Below are 16,783 nucleotides of genomic sequence, written 5' to 3'. Positions count from 1 at the left end.
ATAAAAACATTTTAACCCTTGTAATATTTTCATAAAAACATTTTAACCCTTGTAATTTTTTTATAAAAACATTTTAACCCTTGTAATTTTTTCATAAAAACATTTTAACCCTTGTAATATTTTCATAAAAACATTTTAACCCTTGTACTTTTTTTATAAAAACATTTTAACCCTTGTAATTTTTTTATAAAAACATTTTAACCCTTGTAATTTTTTTATAAAAACATTTTAACACTTGTAATTTTTTCATAAAAACATTTTAACCCTTGTAATTTTTTCATAAAAACATTTTAACCCTTGTAATTTTTTCATAAAAACATTTTAACCCTTGTAATATTTTCATAAAAACATTTTAACCCGTCTTTTTTTCTTTAGATACTGTTATACCCTTATTTTTTTAATTGAAATTTATTTTGGGGCGGCGTGTCTCGTACCCCCAGCTTGGAGGTTTCGTACTCCCAGAGGGGTACAGGTACCCCTGGTTAAGAACCTATGCCTTAGAGCTATTGATATGCATTTGTTTCCCGACAAGACTATAAACTGCCGGATTGGTACTTCACAGGCAAGGCGTTGCATCATAATGGTGAGCCATCCGTCGGATAAGACGTCGAGCCGAGGATCCGTCTGCTAGCATTGACTGCTCTTGGACATTAAAGATCCCACAACGTCTTTTGATGATTCATCGAGTCCAAATTCCGAATTGGTGTCCTCATGACAGACCTACAAAATCCAACAATTTGGCATGCCATCACGTGCCAATGGTCCATTCCAGGCCCTTAAAACACAAGTAAATACAAAAACCCAACATCAGCTTGAATCACCGTAAGGCCTGCATTGATAAACTACAAGGTGTTTGCTCGACTTTAAGAGGTGCTGGATTGGTTCCTCTTTGTTATTGTCATCGCTGAGTGAAGTGGGGATCACACTCCTGCATGGTGTCTTGTCCACAATTCAAAATCAATTGGTACACGGGAACTGTAAAGCCTTTCCCCAATAATCCCAACAGGGAGTAATGCTGACCCCACGTACTTGTGCTTCCCATGCGTCTTTATGAACACGGAATAACACCTTTCAATGTCACCCAATTCACTCGTATTCGTTCTCCATGATGTTTTGTTTTGTTGTGGCACGAATGTCATTATTTTAATTATGAAGCATTACAGATGGAGTTTTACATCGAAACCTCATTGCCAGTTTGGGGTAAAGCTGAGCTAATGTAAGGGCCATCCATTGGCTTCTTGCCCATTCTGCCAGAGGTAGTTTATCAGCGAAAAAGCAATTCACATGACATCAGCACAAAGTGATACTCCTCCTCCCCCACCCATGGATCATGAAACCAACCGTTTTACTGATACCACCCTTGCTTTGGCAGCATATGGACCCATGCAGGCCTGAGAGCCCTTAAAAAGCTAAAACCTGCAGTTTTTAGCAAGTTTTGATGCAGACATATGCCTCAGCCCTTGCATTTCCTCATATGACGTATGTTTAAAGTATTTCTACCAGAAAAACCCAGAAGCCACTCGGTGGCCTCTTATGTAAAACCTAGTTTTGCTCCATACCTGTTGAGTGAGCTGCCAGCAACAGCCTTGTTTTTTGTGAGATACGTCATTGGCAATGATTGGTTTGATATTCTTTTTAATTAAATCCTCCATTGTTTATCTGCAGAGCTGTAAATACTCAATGCAAGTTAGCAGTGAACTTATCATCCTTAAAAATATATAAAATCAAGAAGATTCAGTTGCATCGCATGGTGAATTGAGAACCTGTAAAGACTTCTCCATCATATTTAGATTTTGGGAACTGTTAATGTTGTCAGTCAGTGCAAGCGTTGTTTGATCATCTTTTTACAATCTTATTTTACATACAAACTTTTTACAGGAACCAGGGGGTCTGGAAGTTTTGCAAGAAGATGAAAGTTGAGCCTGGAGCTTCAGGGAAACTTCATCACTTCAAGTACTGCCTCACTCACTCACTCACTCTCTTATGAATTTGTGATAAACTCCGTGTCTTCAAGTTTACAGGATTTTGAAAAGTCAGCGATTTGAACATGATCTTTTATATTGATATCTATAATAATAAAAGGCACTGTCCATCTGTCCATCCGTCTTTCTCCTCCGTAACTCCAAAACCATGAAACCTAGTGGCCCCAAACATGCATACACCTGGACCTCCAACAGATTGCAGTGATGAAAACTGGGTGTTTGGGTGTGTTATAACTTTTTGAAGATGATTACCGAGGTGCTCATAAGAAGAAAACCCGATGTGGTGGCTTACCAATATGGCGACCCGCCATCTTGGTCAGCCCACTGCACCTCGCTGGGTTCTTAAGCCGCCATTTTGTTTCGGTCGACTCAAACGTGCCTTGCCTTGGAAACACGATCGATTATAATCGATTTTGATGATGTGCTTCAATTATGTAATGATAATTATCATTACATAATTGAAGCATATCATCAAAATCTGGATTTTGATATGAGGATTGGATTCTGGCGACTAAATAATATCCAAATCTAGAGTCAAATCTGACAAAATTTATCATATCTAGCAATTGGTGAATGCTATTCAGGCTGCTTTTGCAAGCCATGGCGTTACAGTAGACAGAGCTCCCTTTTTTTTTAAGTCACAAGGCCAGGGAAGTTTGGATGTGTTATAACACCTTTTTGTTGAATTTGTCTGCTCTCAGTGGTTTCCACATGATTTGCTGCTTGAAATTTATCTGTTTTTAAAATTCCTCAGCCATTTCACCCAGAAGAAGCGATCAGCTTGCTATCGCTTGCCAAGCCAGACATTCCTCATCACCCATTTTGTTGGAGTGATTGCTGTAGTGCTTGCTAGGATGCTTAAGCCATTTCGCGAGGGCTCTTAATTAATTTGTCACAAGGCCAAGGAAGTTTGGGTGTGTGATAACACCCTTTTTTTGAATTTGTCTGCTCTCAGTGGTTTCCACATTATTTTCTGCTTGAAGTCGATCTGTTTTAAAATTCCTCTGCCATTTCCACCAGAAGCAATCAGCTTGCTATCACTTGCCAAGCCAGCTTAGTTCCTTATCACCCATTTTGTTGGAGTGCTTAAGTTGCTTGGCGAGGGCTACACAAATGAAATGAGAAATACCTGTGTACTTCATTAGTCACAAGGCCGGGGAAGGTTGGGTGTGTTATAACTTATAACACCCTTTTTGAATATGATTAACGAGGTGAACCACCACTTGGTGAACACTATTCAGGCTGCTTTTGCAAGCCATGGCGTTACAGTAGACAGAGCTGCCTTTTTTGTTTTCACGTACCCATTTTTTCCACTGATCTCTACAACTACAACCACTGGATAGCGCATCGCCCACTGAACGTAACACACACAACTGACGCTGCCGCACACACAGGTCGGCCATCTTAACCACTCGCATCGGATGCGGACGCGTAAGGAGTCGGGGAGTGAAGAACACGTAATTTGTATGCAATTCCCAACTAAGCTCGCTACTTTCCTTCAGATCTGGACTTTATATCAAATCCCTTATACTATAGTTTCAAATTGTATTCTCGTAATAGAGGCCGACATCAACATCAACTTGTTTAATCATCAAAAAAATGTCCTCCACTACACCAAGTCCCAATCATTTGCTTCCTTCTTCAAAACAAAGCAATGCTATTAATGTTGCAGCATTTTGCAGACGAGATCAGTAATGGCATCCACTAACAGTTCTTATTGAATGGTAATTTGTTTTCTTTGCCGAATAAAAGTAATTTAAAAAAGGTAATTACTTTCTAGTGATTTATTTCCATTCTTATTTCTTGTCAGAAGTAAACTTTTCAGTAGTAAATGGGGGGGGGGGGGGGGGGGGCGGAGGGGGGGGGGCATGAAGGAATCTTAAAAATCATTTAAGGAATACATGTAGGCCTACAGTTGTGGCAATAAAAGGCAATATGTAAGGCAAAAAGTACAGTTGTGGCAATGAAAGGCAATTTGTGAGGCAAAAAGTACAGTTGTGGCAATGAAAGGCAATTTGTAATTGATCGTCCTTTGGCAATGTTTGTATTTAAAGGAGTACATTTGTGGCAATACAGGGCTACATTTCGAAACAGTAATGACGTATTGCATAGTACAAACTCATCGTCTGCATTACGATTTTAAGGATGAATTTAAATACCATCTTTCCTTTGTCAAAATTATAATTTAAATAATAATAATAATAATATTATAATAATAACAAAATAATAATAAGCCTGGTGTTGGCTTAGCGGTTAGGGTGCCGGCTTGGGATCCCAGGGTCCCGGGTTCGAATCCCGGTCGATCGCTAAATTAACGCCAGGGGGGTTGACTCAGCCTGTCATCCTTCCGAGGTCGGCAAATTGAGTACCAGCTTGCTGGGATAAATGATCACGGTGTGTACCCCGGCTTAGAATAGGTACACCGTATCCCTGTGCATCGTAAGAGCGTGACCAAGGGTTGGTGTCAGGAAGGGCATCCGGCCATAAAAACATTGCCTCAAACAGGGAACCATGATTGTCATGGGGCCCGCAAGGCTAACCCCTGCTCTAGCGGGGAAAATGGCCTTTAAACGATCATTCATTCATTCATTCATTCTTTGTCAAAATAATAATTTAAGGAATACATGTGTAGTTGTGGCAATGAAAGGCAATTTGTAATTGATTGTCCTTTGGCAACGTTGGTATTTAAAGGAGTACAATTGTACTGGTACAATGAGCTATCAACTGAGGCTATTCTCATTACAGCGACTTGCCACAGTAGGCCGGTCATTTTACGAATATACCCACCACAAATTGCAATAGTAATGAAACTTGGCATTTTTGCTTCTTTTGACCCATGTAATAACATAGTAAAAGTCAAGGAATAACGAGGCATTGGAACACATTCATTTCGAGCAACCACTTTTTGACAGTTATGCACGAAAATAAGCTAATAAAAATGGCACAAAATAATGCACTTAATTTGTTATTTCGTTCACATTCTCAAAAGATGTCAGAAATGTAAGTGTTTAAGAGTGTAAGACAGGCCTTATGCCCTGGTTTTACAATACATTTGACATGTAAAGGTATATATATTGAGATAATTGACATTTAAGGTAGCTTTATCCCAATAAAATTGAATTTTTTCGAAAATATACATATCAATGAATTTTGAAAGCTAATATAATGGTCTATCATATTCTTATATCAAATTAGATTTTACTCTAGTCTAATTAGGTGAACAAAGCCTACGTCCTGCAATACATGGACATGATAGACATTCTGAGGACATTCCTGAGGTCGGAACGCACTGGTGACTGGCGTCTGCACGTGCACGCTTTGCACGACATGTTGCCCTACCTAGCAGCTGCAGGCCACAATCTGTACACAAAATCTGTGTACATCTACCTGCAGCGACTGGCACAACTGTCTATTCAGCATCCGGAGGTCCACCATCAGTTCCAGAATGGATTTCACGTAGTGCGGCGTTCAGATCGGTACTGGGCCGGCTTGTCCACAGATCTTGTGATCGAGCAAGTGCTCATGAGAAGTGTGAAAACCACAGGGGGACTAACAAGGGGTCGTGGAATGAGCGAGCCGCAAAGGATCACGTGGCTGCTGTCCACCCCCATATGTGCAGAGGTCAACATGGCTTTGCAAGAGTACACATCAGTGCAGTATGGGACCAGTGACCAGCACAAAGAACAAAGCGCAGCTCGACAAGGACGGGACACAGATGACACGCACAAACTTATTCGCTACCTGTCATCAAAGGATCCCTTTGGAAACGATCCAACTCTGCAAAGCATTGACACTGGCATCACAGCTGGAGATTCGGTCAATGCTGACCAAGCAGCGTCAGTCGGCAGGAAGATCTTAGATGGAATGCTTGACAAAAAGGTTCTTGATCACACGTTCAAGAAGAAAGATCAGGTTGTGACTCTTGACACACGTTCATCATTGAAAACTGGCAGACAATCCGTTCTGATAGATCCACAACTGTTGTTCCAACGTCTGAGTACGGCAGGATCACGCTGTGATGACCTCAAAGATGTCTTCAAGTACGAACTAAGCAGTTTCCCACCAGCACTGTTTAAGACCACTGATATCCTGCTTGAGGCCGACAAGCCAGCGCTAGCCGAAGCCATTTGGAAACAACTCCCCCTTGACGTTCGCAACACAGTGCTGCCACAGAATGTGCAATATGTTCTGGATGGTGGGGCATTGCTACACAGAATTCCTTGGAATTCTGGCGAGACATATGGAGGAATCGCCAGTCACTACGTGCGATATGTTGGAGACAGGTATGGTAACGCTGTCATAGTGTTCGATGGATATGTGAGCGCACCCTCCACCAAAGATGTAGCGCACAGCAGGCGCGTTCGATCTCACAGCAGTCCCCTTGTCAACTTCACAACGGACATGGTATGTACTATGAAGAAAGATGACTTCCTTGCCAACCAAACAAATAAACAACGTTTCATCAATCTACTGAGTGATGACCTTCAACGGCGGCACAACGCTGTTCATCATGCCAGGGCAGATGCAGATGTTCTCATAGTGGAGACAGCCATTGCATGTGCAAACACCAAGGACACCGTGATAGTTGGCGACGACACCGATCTTCTTGTTCTCCTTTGCAGTCGTGCAGGGCCCACATCTCACAACCTGTTCTTCCGACCTGAGCCTAAGCTGACGTCAAGGAGGCAAGCAAGATGTTGGAATATCGAGCAAGTGCAAAAGACACTTGGACGCAATGTTTGTGACAAGCTTCTTGTTGCACATGGACTCCTGGGTTGTGATACCACGTCAAGAATTTACTCGATTGGCAAATCAACAGCCTTGAAGAAGCTGAACTCCAGTGCGTATTTCTCCGAGCTTTTGGCAAACTTCAACACTCCTGGAGCGTCAAAAGAGGATGTCATGACAGCTGGAGAGAATGCCCTGGTTTGCTTGTATAATGCCCAGCCCGGGGAAACACTGGACATGCTGAGGCTTCAACGCTTCCACCAGAAGGTTTCAACAAGCACTGTCAGAGTTGAGCCTCGTACCCTGCCCCCTACATCAGCATCTGCAAAGCAACATTGCCTACGGGTGTATGTTCAGGTTCAGCAGTGGCAAGGAGTTGCCATGGATGCCAATGGTTGGGGATGGGCTATCCGTGACGAGAGAATGGTTCCCGTGATGACCGAGATGAAGCCTGCTCCAGATTACCTTCTAGATGCCATCCACTGTGGCTGCAAAACAGACTGCAGCACCCTACGATGCAGCTGTCGCAAGTACAGCCTGGAATGCTCTTACGCATGCAGTGAATGCAAAGGACTTCACTGTTCTAATGTGACCTTGTCAGAACCAGAAAGTGATCCAGAAGAAGAATAAGCTCTTAGGTTGGTGCTTGAATCGCAGTTCATTCAATTATTAAATAAAACACTTTTTTTTTTTTTCAATATATATATATTTTTTTCAATATTATTTTCAATATTATTTAACGATTTTTTTTGTATATATAGTACGATATGAACTTGTTCACATAAAGCCATTACATTGCAGGCCTCAGGGACATAAAATTGCAGGATCTCATAAGGATTTAGCACGGAAACAGTTTTTGGTCTGAAAAATTTATGCAGATTTTCGCTTAAAACCTTCTCTTAAAGATTGCAAAAATTGGAAATGTTCCAATGCTCCGATTCTCCTTGACTTTTAGTATGTCATTCTCCACTAAATTTGACATTGAAAAATGCATGTTTCATTACTATTGCAATTTGTGGTGGGTTCGACCCCAAAATGGCGTAGATTGACTGGACTACAGGGGGACTCAAGTTGCATTGAATATGCCGACATTTGCCGTGGGTCTTTGACTTGCAAGCTTTTGGTTTGCATTGCCAAAGTCAATAGATGTAGTGATTTAGATAAAATATCTAAAAGGTTATCCTGTACGTCCATCCATGGTAATAGGATGCGGGTAGTTTCCTTGTTCATGAAAGCTGCTAATAGTTGGAACTACTCAAGCCTAAATAAGCTGAGCTTTGACAATTGTTTGCGTAGTTTGGGTCCTGTTATCTTCTCAGTGAAGTACTTGGCAAGGTGATGCATCCGGATCTTGATGTAACATGCTGCAATGCACTTGATAAGCACAAAAACGTGATTGAGGTCTGGCGGACCGTTGAACATGTGATCGAACATGTGATCGTTCAGCTGTGCAAACAAACATTGAGATCCGACATCATGCAGAACAGCCGTCGATAGGGCAGATGCAATCCCTTCGGACCGAGGTAGAGCACCGTCTGTTGTACGGAGCAGTCTCTGACGGCATCGCTCAGTAGGTTTGCACACCTTCACCACATCATCAGAAGATTTGATAAGGCCACCCCGATTCTTTCTCTTCAAGAGGCGTCCACCAGCATCCATCCCGTTTGAAGTCAGAACCTGTTGACATTCAAGGCAAGGTGTGCGTCTCTTTACCATACGTACAACGTAGCCTGCTATGTATCCTATAGCATCATGTAGCACTGGAGACGAGGGAGGGATGTTAGGTGCATCAATGTAATCATGGTCTTCATTACATGCATTGCCGGATTAACCATTAGGCAGACAAGGCATGTGCCTTAGGGCCAGCCAAAAATTCGGGCCACAAAAATGGACAAGCAGTTTTCGTCAATACTAGTTTGAAAGTAGTTTCTTTTCACATTAAGTATTTGTCTTTTTTTGTATTAAATATTTTGTTCATGAATCAGTTCATCTCTTGTCTGGGGTCCATTTCCATGAGCCCGAGATCGAATTTAAATTGTTCAGGCCATTCTCTAAAATTTCAAAATGTGCCTTAGGGCCAGCCGAGGCTTAATCCGGCACCGATTACATGGCTGCCGATCTTCCAAGTCATATTTCCTGATAAGAAACATGTCGCTCTCATCGGTGATGCGGCCTTCTCTGTCATGGCTGACAGGTACACTGGACACATGGAGGATCGGTGTCTTGTCTTGCGCGATGCAATTACCTCCCATTCCCTTGATTTCATGACGAACCAGCAGCCTCTTGTAGTAGTCCTTGAGCCAGACCAAAAGTAATGCTCCGGCGGGGGGAGTAATTCTCATTATGATTTTCCATTAGACCAATGTCTCAAGTGTCAGAAAAGGTGTGATGGACATCTGAGAACGGTAGCTTAGTGCCCGGATGGACGCCATCTTTGAAACCACCCAGCTCGAAAATGCCCATTTGGTGGGGTACATTGTTGCACGTGTATCTGGACTTCTATACTAGCTATCGATGTGCGGTTGACGACTAAATATACGTCCGATGTGTACCGTCTAAATAAAAAATAATATGAAGCATTTTGTTTTAGATTAATTATTATAAAAATCAATTATCGAAAAAAAATCATATATTTTTCAATATTTTATTATTAGACTTGTACTTTTTTTAGTGAAACAACACTGGTATGATTTTCCAAATTATGCATTGTGCTACACCGTTTATCTGTCTATAAAAATAACTCAAAAACTAAAACATATCATCCACCACGAGTTTACAACAAATAAATGTAAAGAGGCATAAAATGACTTAGGCCGCCGCTGGCATTATCTATTCTGACGATAACGCAAGTTAGGAATGTCGTACGGAGAGGATTTTAACACCATACGATATCTAATAAGCAGGCGGAAATTGTTACATAGGAAATCTGCACTTTGGTGGCCATCTTGGATTTCAAAATGGCCGCCAATTATATTAATTATTCATTACTAGAGTTTGGAAAGACGTATGGAGCTGATTTTAACACCATACGATGTATATTCCTAATAAGCAAGCGGAGGTATCATTGAACATGTCATGTTTTAGTCAAATAACACCGGTATGATCTTCCAAATTATACATTTTGCTAAACCGTTTATCTGTCTATAAAGATTTTCAGGCAATTTGGCCTGCATTATAATAGAGAACAACATATGCTATACAATATACAGTGCACACAAAGTTAATCATCAGAGTCGCCATCAGAGTCATTGGCATCCTGAGCCACGATAGCATCATCCTGCACCATGTTGGAGCATCCCTGCAGCTTACACACAACAGTGCACTTCAACCCATTCAGTATGCAGGAGCAATCTGACGGTCGACACGTCCTTCTGCATGTGCATGAGATGAGATTCAAGACGACATCTGGAGCTGGTAGACCCGCCATCCATCGGATTGTGAGCGAACCGCCATCATCGAGTTCCCAACCATGTCCTGCTGATGGTGTTGGGACGTCTGGTAGGTTTTCAAGGCTGCGTCGCCAGATAGCCGCCTGATAGTTGGCCCTAAGCGTATGCTGCATCAAGGAGTCTTCACAAGGCGGCAATTGTCCAGATTCGATCTGGCCCTTCTTTGCACAGAACATGTGATAACGGAGCGAATTAACACCGACGATCTTCGTGTTCTTGGCGTACAGCTGACACGTGAAGGCCTGAATGCTATTGAAGACGTCTGTTGGTACATTCCACGAAGATCCCAGATCTGTGAATGCTTGAAGATACAGCTCATTCGCTTGCACAAGCTTCAAAGCCTTTATCTTTCCTTGGCTAGCCAGAGCACTCACAGTGTCACACCCGCTCCATGCATGAAGCCCTGGCAATGCACTGCAAACTCCAGACCCCAATACCGCAGCCAACTTTCCAACGTCGATCATTCTGACTCGAACCTTTGTTCCTCGTCTGATGAAGAGCTGACTATCGATGGTTCTGCTGAGATGAAGACTGATGATCAGAACGTCGGTGTCATCTGCCACTAAGATGATCGTCTTGTAGTGGGTAGCGGCGTGCTTTGCGTGGAGAAACATACGCGTGTCTGCTTCCTCATGGCTACATTCGAGTGCTTGCACCAACTTCCACCTATCGCGGGTCAGTACCAGACATTTTTCACCACAGGTGACATACAGTGTTCTGTTGCCTAGCTTTTCGCGATTTGTTTCATGTTTCCACGACTCCGCCAGAAACACAACCAGTTTCTCCTTTGTCTGGCTGCAAGCAAGGAGACGCCGCCAGTTCATGATTTTGTGTGCGGGTCTGATCTCGCTGAAACTGATGCCTTCATTTGAACCGCGGTTCACACGCTCAGCTGCTTTGATGGATTCTTCTGTGTATGTGTCAAAGACAACATCGATGCGCTCACTGCCTTGACCAGCGTGAAGCGCTGCAGCAAGGATGCGGTCAGATAGTTCTTCGAACGTGTCGTTCTCGCCATGCATCTTTTGTATGAGAGCCATCGCATCAATTATTGTTGCACTTTGCTTGTCAACGTTCTCGGCTGGTTCCACAAGACCTTTCATGTGTTTCGCAAGTGCAGCTTTGTTAGTTTTTTTCATTGACCCATCAACGTTTGCCAAAGACCATGGTAACGGCCCTAGTGGGTGACAAAGGACAAGTTGCATGTCGAGGTTCCTTGTCTTGGCGATGAGTATCATGGTGGCAAACAGTTGTCTGTCAGCTCTCAGGACGATCTCCTTGTTTGTGCCCTTCACAACTTTCTGCTTGATCTTACCAAAGGTCTTCAAGTTTAGCTTGTTCAATGTGTCATGAAAGCCTGTTCCCTCTTCAAGACGTTTCTGGAAGCTTTGATACGCCGCTTCCCCCTTTTGCAGGGTGTTGAGTAGGTCATTAGAAACGTCCTCCCTCGCAGCCGCTCCGGTAGATATACTGAGAAGACATGACGGATCATCGGCGAATGGATTGGTCCAGTCATTTTCCAGTAGATCACAGATAGCTGTGACGCCAGACTCATCACGTTTGATGCGAGAAGTAGACAAGTCAGGGTGCTTGGCGTGAGATGTGTCGCTGCCATTCACAAGGATAGTTTCTCGTAGTTGCCTCAGTGCAGTAGCCCGATTTTCTGCAGTTAGATAGTATCGTGACACAGCCCCTTGTCGAAGACTAAAACCTCGTGTTCCTCCAGCTGTTTGCGTATCTTTGTTTACTGTTTCTTCTGTTGTCTGATCAACAGCGATTCTGGCAAATGGATTCCCTGGTCTAAGCTGTACGGAGAAGTAGCCTTGATTGAAATGCCTGTACAACTCGGGGCATGTTTCGTGGAGTTGCGTCATCTGTGCATAGTACACTGGTAGATATCTAGCATAGTTCACCTTGTTCATTGCGAAAAACCAAGGGATCACTCTTCTGACACAAGCCAAGTGAAGCATCCAGTCGCCTTCTCTATCCGCACGAATCAACCCCAGCAGGGTCTCTACCATATCAATATACATCATCCAGAAGCGAGCCAGGTCTCCATGTTTGGTTCGCAGAAAATGTAGGTATTTCGCAAACATGTCAAAGCTCTGTACACATGAATCATCATCGAGAGCAGCAGCGAGAGTCTCGTGGCAAACATCCTCCTTGATGCTGCGAATTTTGAGGTCAGTGCTTCGAATCTGGGGTTCCTTGTCAGGATGATTGCTTTCTATCCACACCTGGAAGCCCTTCCAAATGATGCGCATTAGTGCCTCGTACATCAACTTGTGGAGTCGCACAGCACGGTTGTATTGCTTGCCTTCCAGAACCCTGTTGATGGAACCTTCAGCGATTACTCCTGACTCAACAGCTACATCCCAAAGGCCTGCATCTCCAAACATTTTCCCAATGCTCGACATGAAGTTACAGATGGTATGGAAGTTCCCCATCATGAGCACGATTCTTCCATATCGATCGACATCTTTCCATGCTATTTCGGTCGCCTTAGCAAATAGTGCCTGGTCTAGCACCACCGGTATACGCTCAAGCTGAAGTGATGACATGATGTTCAGAGCTTCTCTGAGGATTTCTTGCACTGTTGCCATATCTGTGGCAGGCGCGTTTATAGTCGGCAGGTAGCCAACTACATCTTCCGCCACCTGAACACGATCTCTAGTCATGATGTTGAAACCAGTCCACGAACTGATTGTCTGGTCGCATGGTTCCAGCATGCGAGTCATAATCCATACGTGATTTCGGCGCTGCGCAAGGGATGTTGCGCCTGCAAGAGTGTCAGAAAGATCTGCAGGCTTGATTGCAGGTGGGCCCTCTCGTTTCCCACCGCTGTATATTGGAACTAAATCGCTGGATGACGGGATAGATCGCTTCTTATCTGCTTTGGATACTGCCGATGGAGGTTGGGGCGGCAAACACGACTGCGACTTCGGTTGGACGATGATACCGTTGACGCGATGCGATGTTCCGCCACCACTCAGCGATTCCTCTAGCCTGTCGATGTTATCGAATGCTAATACAGTCGGGACCGAAGGGTGCACATGTGACGGAAGTGGTACTGTATCTTTCTCCACACTTGCTAATTTGTCTATGCATAGCGCTGTCTCGATTTCTTCCAGAACTGTGTACGAACATCCGTGCCCGAGTCGATTCAATATTCTGATGACCTCTGTATTACCGGTGAGCGTTTTCATGACCCACGGAAGTAGGACATGCTTCGATGTTCTGATGGTACCCCGGTGTACAGCATTGATGATATCTTGAGCCATCGACCATACCAGTGTGTCGGCACGCGCAGAGCTACCCCCACTCCCGCAAATCAAAGTATGCAGAAATACACGAAGAGAATCTGGTATCTTCACGTAATCTGAAGTGAGTTCTGCTGGCTGAGGCGGCCAACGTTCATTGTAATGAGCATCTTTGATCTGGTGTCGCAGTGAAGTAGCTGCACGCACAATGTTACTTTCACCATCCGTTCGTTCAAATGCTTTCACTTCTGCTTTCAGGTTTACGCACTCTGCAGCAATCTCTCGCTTTGTCAGATTATCGGGCATCAAGTATACACGGTGTTTCACATTGAAGAAGATGAGCGATTCTCCAAACTCTCTTTGTAATGTGCGCTGCAGATTCTTCTTGATGGAGTCACGAACATCAACTGAAAATGTATCTGAAGACAGGATATCTGTTGCAACATCAACTATTGGAACAATCCTCGGGTTCAAGAACAAGTCAGTGCGAATGAAATTGAATATACATCGTATCATTTCTTTTTTCTCGATATTATCTTCAATGTCAGTTTCTACTTGAGGTTTTTGGGGCCGTGTGTAGTTTCTATAGCAGGAGAAGTGGTAGTGAGCCTCAGCTGCAACCATATCTCGTGTAGTCAATGCCAAAACTCTCTCATCATTGCGAGCTGTCGCAGCATCTCTTATTGTCTTATCTGCTCGAAGTTCAACAGCCAAGACAACTGTTTCACGGGTACGACTGCCTTTTATGAATTTTGAAGCACGCTGGCAAAAAATGCATTTATCATCGTAGACCGTTGAAGTTGATCCTGTCTCTTCCCGTGATGATCGCCGTCGCACCGCATCGCCAGTATCAACTGAAGAACTTCTAGCTGCATTGGTCAAAGTAGCTAGGTGGTTTTTGTGAGTGAAGTCTGATCTACAAGCCCTATGGTATAATATTGGAATATTAGGAAGTTCAACTGCGCCTTCTTGGACTAGCTTTAGAATTGGATAAAAGTTTCTAACTGCGGCTGCGTCACACAATGTCTTCCAAGAACTGTTGCCCGCTGCCTTGTTAGTTCAGAGAGTGGCGACTTCTTGCTGCACAGGATGCACGTTCCGGACTCAGGTTCAATCTTCGCCCGTTTCGCCTCGACACCGGCCATCTCAGCTGAAAGAACAAAAAGACTGACGTTAGATTACTCCGATATCCGAAAAGCTCGCCAGCTTACATAGACATACTCATCCAAGTCAGTGAACATGTTAGATGGCGCCACAATACAACTCTATAATAGAGTTGTATGTGGCGCCATCTAACATGTTCACTTTTAGTTCTTAAGCCACCCACCCCCCCCCCCCCCCCCCTCAGAAATTAATCAGGTCACCGCAACAAATCTCAGACTGAGATATAGAATATAGAATATAGATATAGAATAGACTGACGTCACTTTCGGCACTGGGTTCTGTGGGTTGATTATCGGCGGGAAATTCCAACTGACATAGTTTCGGTTTGTGGAAAGTGCATGCCTTTTCATATATTTTTTGTGTAAACTCGTGGTGGATGATATGTTTTAGTTTTTGAGTTATTTTTATAGACAGATAAACGGTGTAGCACAATGCATAATTTGGAAAATCATACCAGTGTTGTTTCACTAAAAAAAGTACAAGTCTAATAATAAAATATTGAAAAATATATGATTTTTTTTCGATAATTGATTTTTATAATAATTAATCTAAAACAAAATGCTTCATATTATTTTTTATTTAGACGGTACACATCGGACGTATATTTAGTCGTCAACCGCACATCGATAGCTAGTATAGAAGTCCAGATACACGTGCAACAATGTACCCCACCAAATGGGCATTTTCGAGCTGGGTGGTTTCAAAGATGGCGTCCATCCGGGCACTAAGCTACCGTTCTCAGATGTCCATCACACCTTTTCTGACACTTGAGACATTGGTCTAATGGAAAATCATAATGAGAATTACTCCCCCCGCCGGAGCATTCACTTCAAAATATGGCCAGTTGGCTCAAGGACTATAGGGGGATTGGAATTGTCTAGCTGTTGGGTTGTTGACTCTTCGATGACAATGTGACTAGATCTAGAGTCGAGACTCTTCAATGACAATGTGACTAGATCTAGAGTCGAGACTCTTCAATGACAATGTGACTAGATCTAGAGTCGAGACTCTAGATCTAGTCACATTGTCATTTCTGTAAAACTATAATCAGATCTCGATCTGATTACACTTTTACACCGTAATTTTGTGCATTTTTTTTTACAGATTTTTATTCTTCACTTACAATTAAGTAATAATTCATACTTAGCTCCACACAAATCTGTGGTTTTGCAAGCTATTTGTTTTAAAGTAGCCTAACTAAAAGTTAGATTGTAATGTAAATCTAAAATATAGAACCTTTTTTACACAGCAACTAACAAGGGAATCTACGCATGGGTCTGTACAAACATCGAACTCGTTCATGTGTTGCACGCTAGTAACTCTAAACAGTCTCATTTACAGTAACTTTATTATACTTACAGATGAAATGTTGGATTGCAACCCTTGAACTGCCTATTTGTACAGTTGACCGCAGCACATGAAGGCATCTTGAGTCCATTTATAGTAATAACGAATCAAAATTATATATGTATTGGCAGGAGTGTTAACGCGAGCTTTCTTGGAGAATCAATGCGAGTGGTTAAGATGGCGGCCGGTTCGTACGTTTGGCGTCAGATCGATCAGCCAATGCGCTATCCAATGGTTGTAGAGATCAGTGGTTTTTTCATTGACTAATATTTTCGTGCGAAATAGTCACTTTCCCCCTCCCTCCCCTCCTCCACCCCCCAGCCCCGCTCCCTCGCTCCACACTCCTTCCCTTCTCTCTCTCCTCCCTGCTCCTCCACCTCCTCGCTCCCCCAACCTCTCCTCAGCCCCCTCCCTCCTCTCTCCCCCTTTCCCCCTCCACCCTCCATTCTTCTCTCCTCCCTCACTTCTCTCTCCCTCCTCCACCCCCCCCTCCTCTCTCTCCACCTCCCACTTCAATTCCTTTCCTTTCCTCTCCCTTCCCTTCCCATCCATTTCCCCCCCCCCCCCCCATTCCTGCTTTCCTCCCCCTTTCCCCACCTCCCTTGCCCCCCCTCCTCCTTTCCCCTCCTCCCTTCTCTCCTCCCCCTCCCCCCCTCATTCATATTCCCATCAGGAAGCAACTCATTGTTATCTGGCAACACCGGGTACTTTGCGAGTACTTATTATATTATATATATACTAGAATATAAGACCCGTCGCTTCGCTGACAGAAATACCAATCTTTGCTGCGATGGGTAATCTATGGGGAAGAAGAAAAAAAGGGATTCCTGGGAGATCCTGCTCTCCGTGCAGG

The 16,783-nt window shown here is 43.5% G+C and overlaps 1 protein-coding gene across 2 annotated transcripts in view; it reads left to right on the top strand.

Annotated features, from left to right (window-relative positions):
• Nucleotides 1-16,783, top strand: part of LOC137433773 (protein disulfide-isomerase A5) — a 489,740-nt gene that overhangs the window by 366,006 nt on the left and 106,951 nt on the right. For both annotated transcript variants that reach the window (XM_078786121.1, XM_068126075.2), the window contains one exon: nt 1,879-1,953. In XM_078786121.1, the coding sequence (XP_078642247.1) occupies nt 1,879-1,953 (75 nt within the window). The remainder of the gene's footprint in view (nt 1-1,878; nt 1,954-16,783) is intronic.

The sequence above is a fragment of the Myxine glutinosa genome, chromosome 10, assembly GCF_964187855.1.
Source record: "Myxine glutinosa chromosome 10, kmMyxGlut1.1, whole genome shotgun sequence".
NCBI classification, from domain to species: Eukaryota; Metazoa; Chordata; class Myxini; order Myxiniformes; family Myxinidae; genus Myxine; species Myxine glutinosa.
This window is presented reverse-complemented; position numbering and strand designations above follow the sequence as displayed.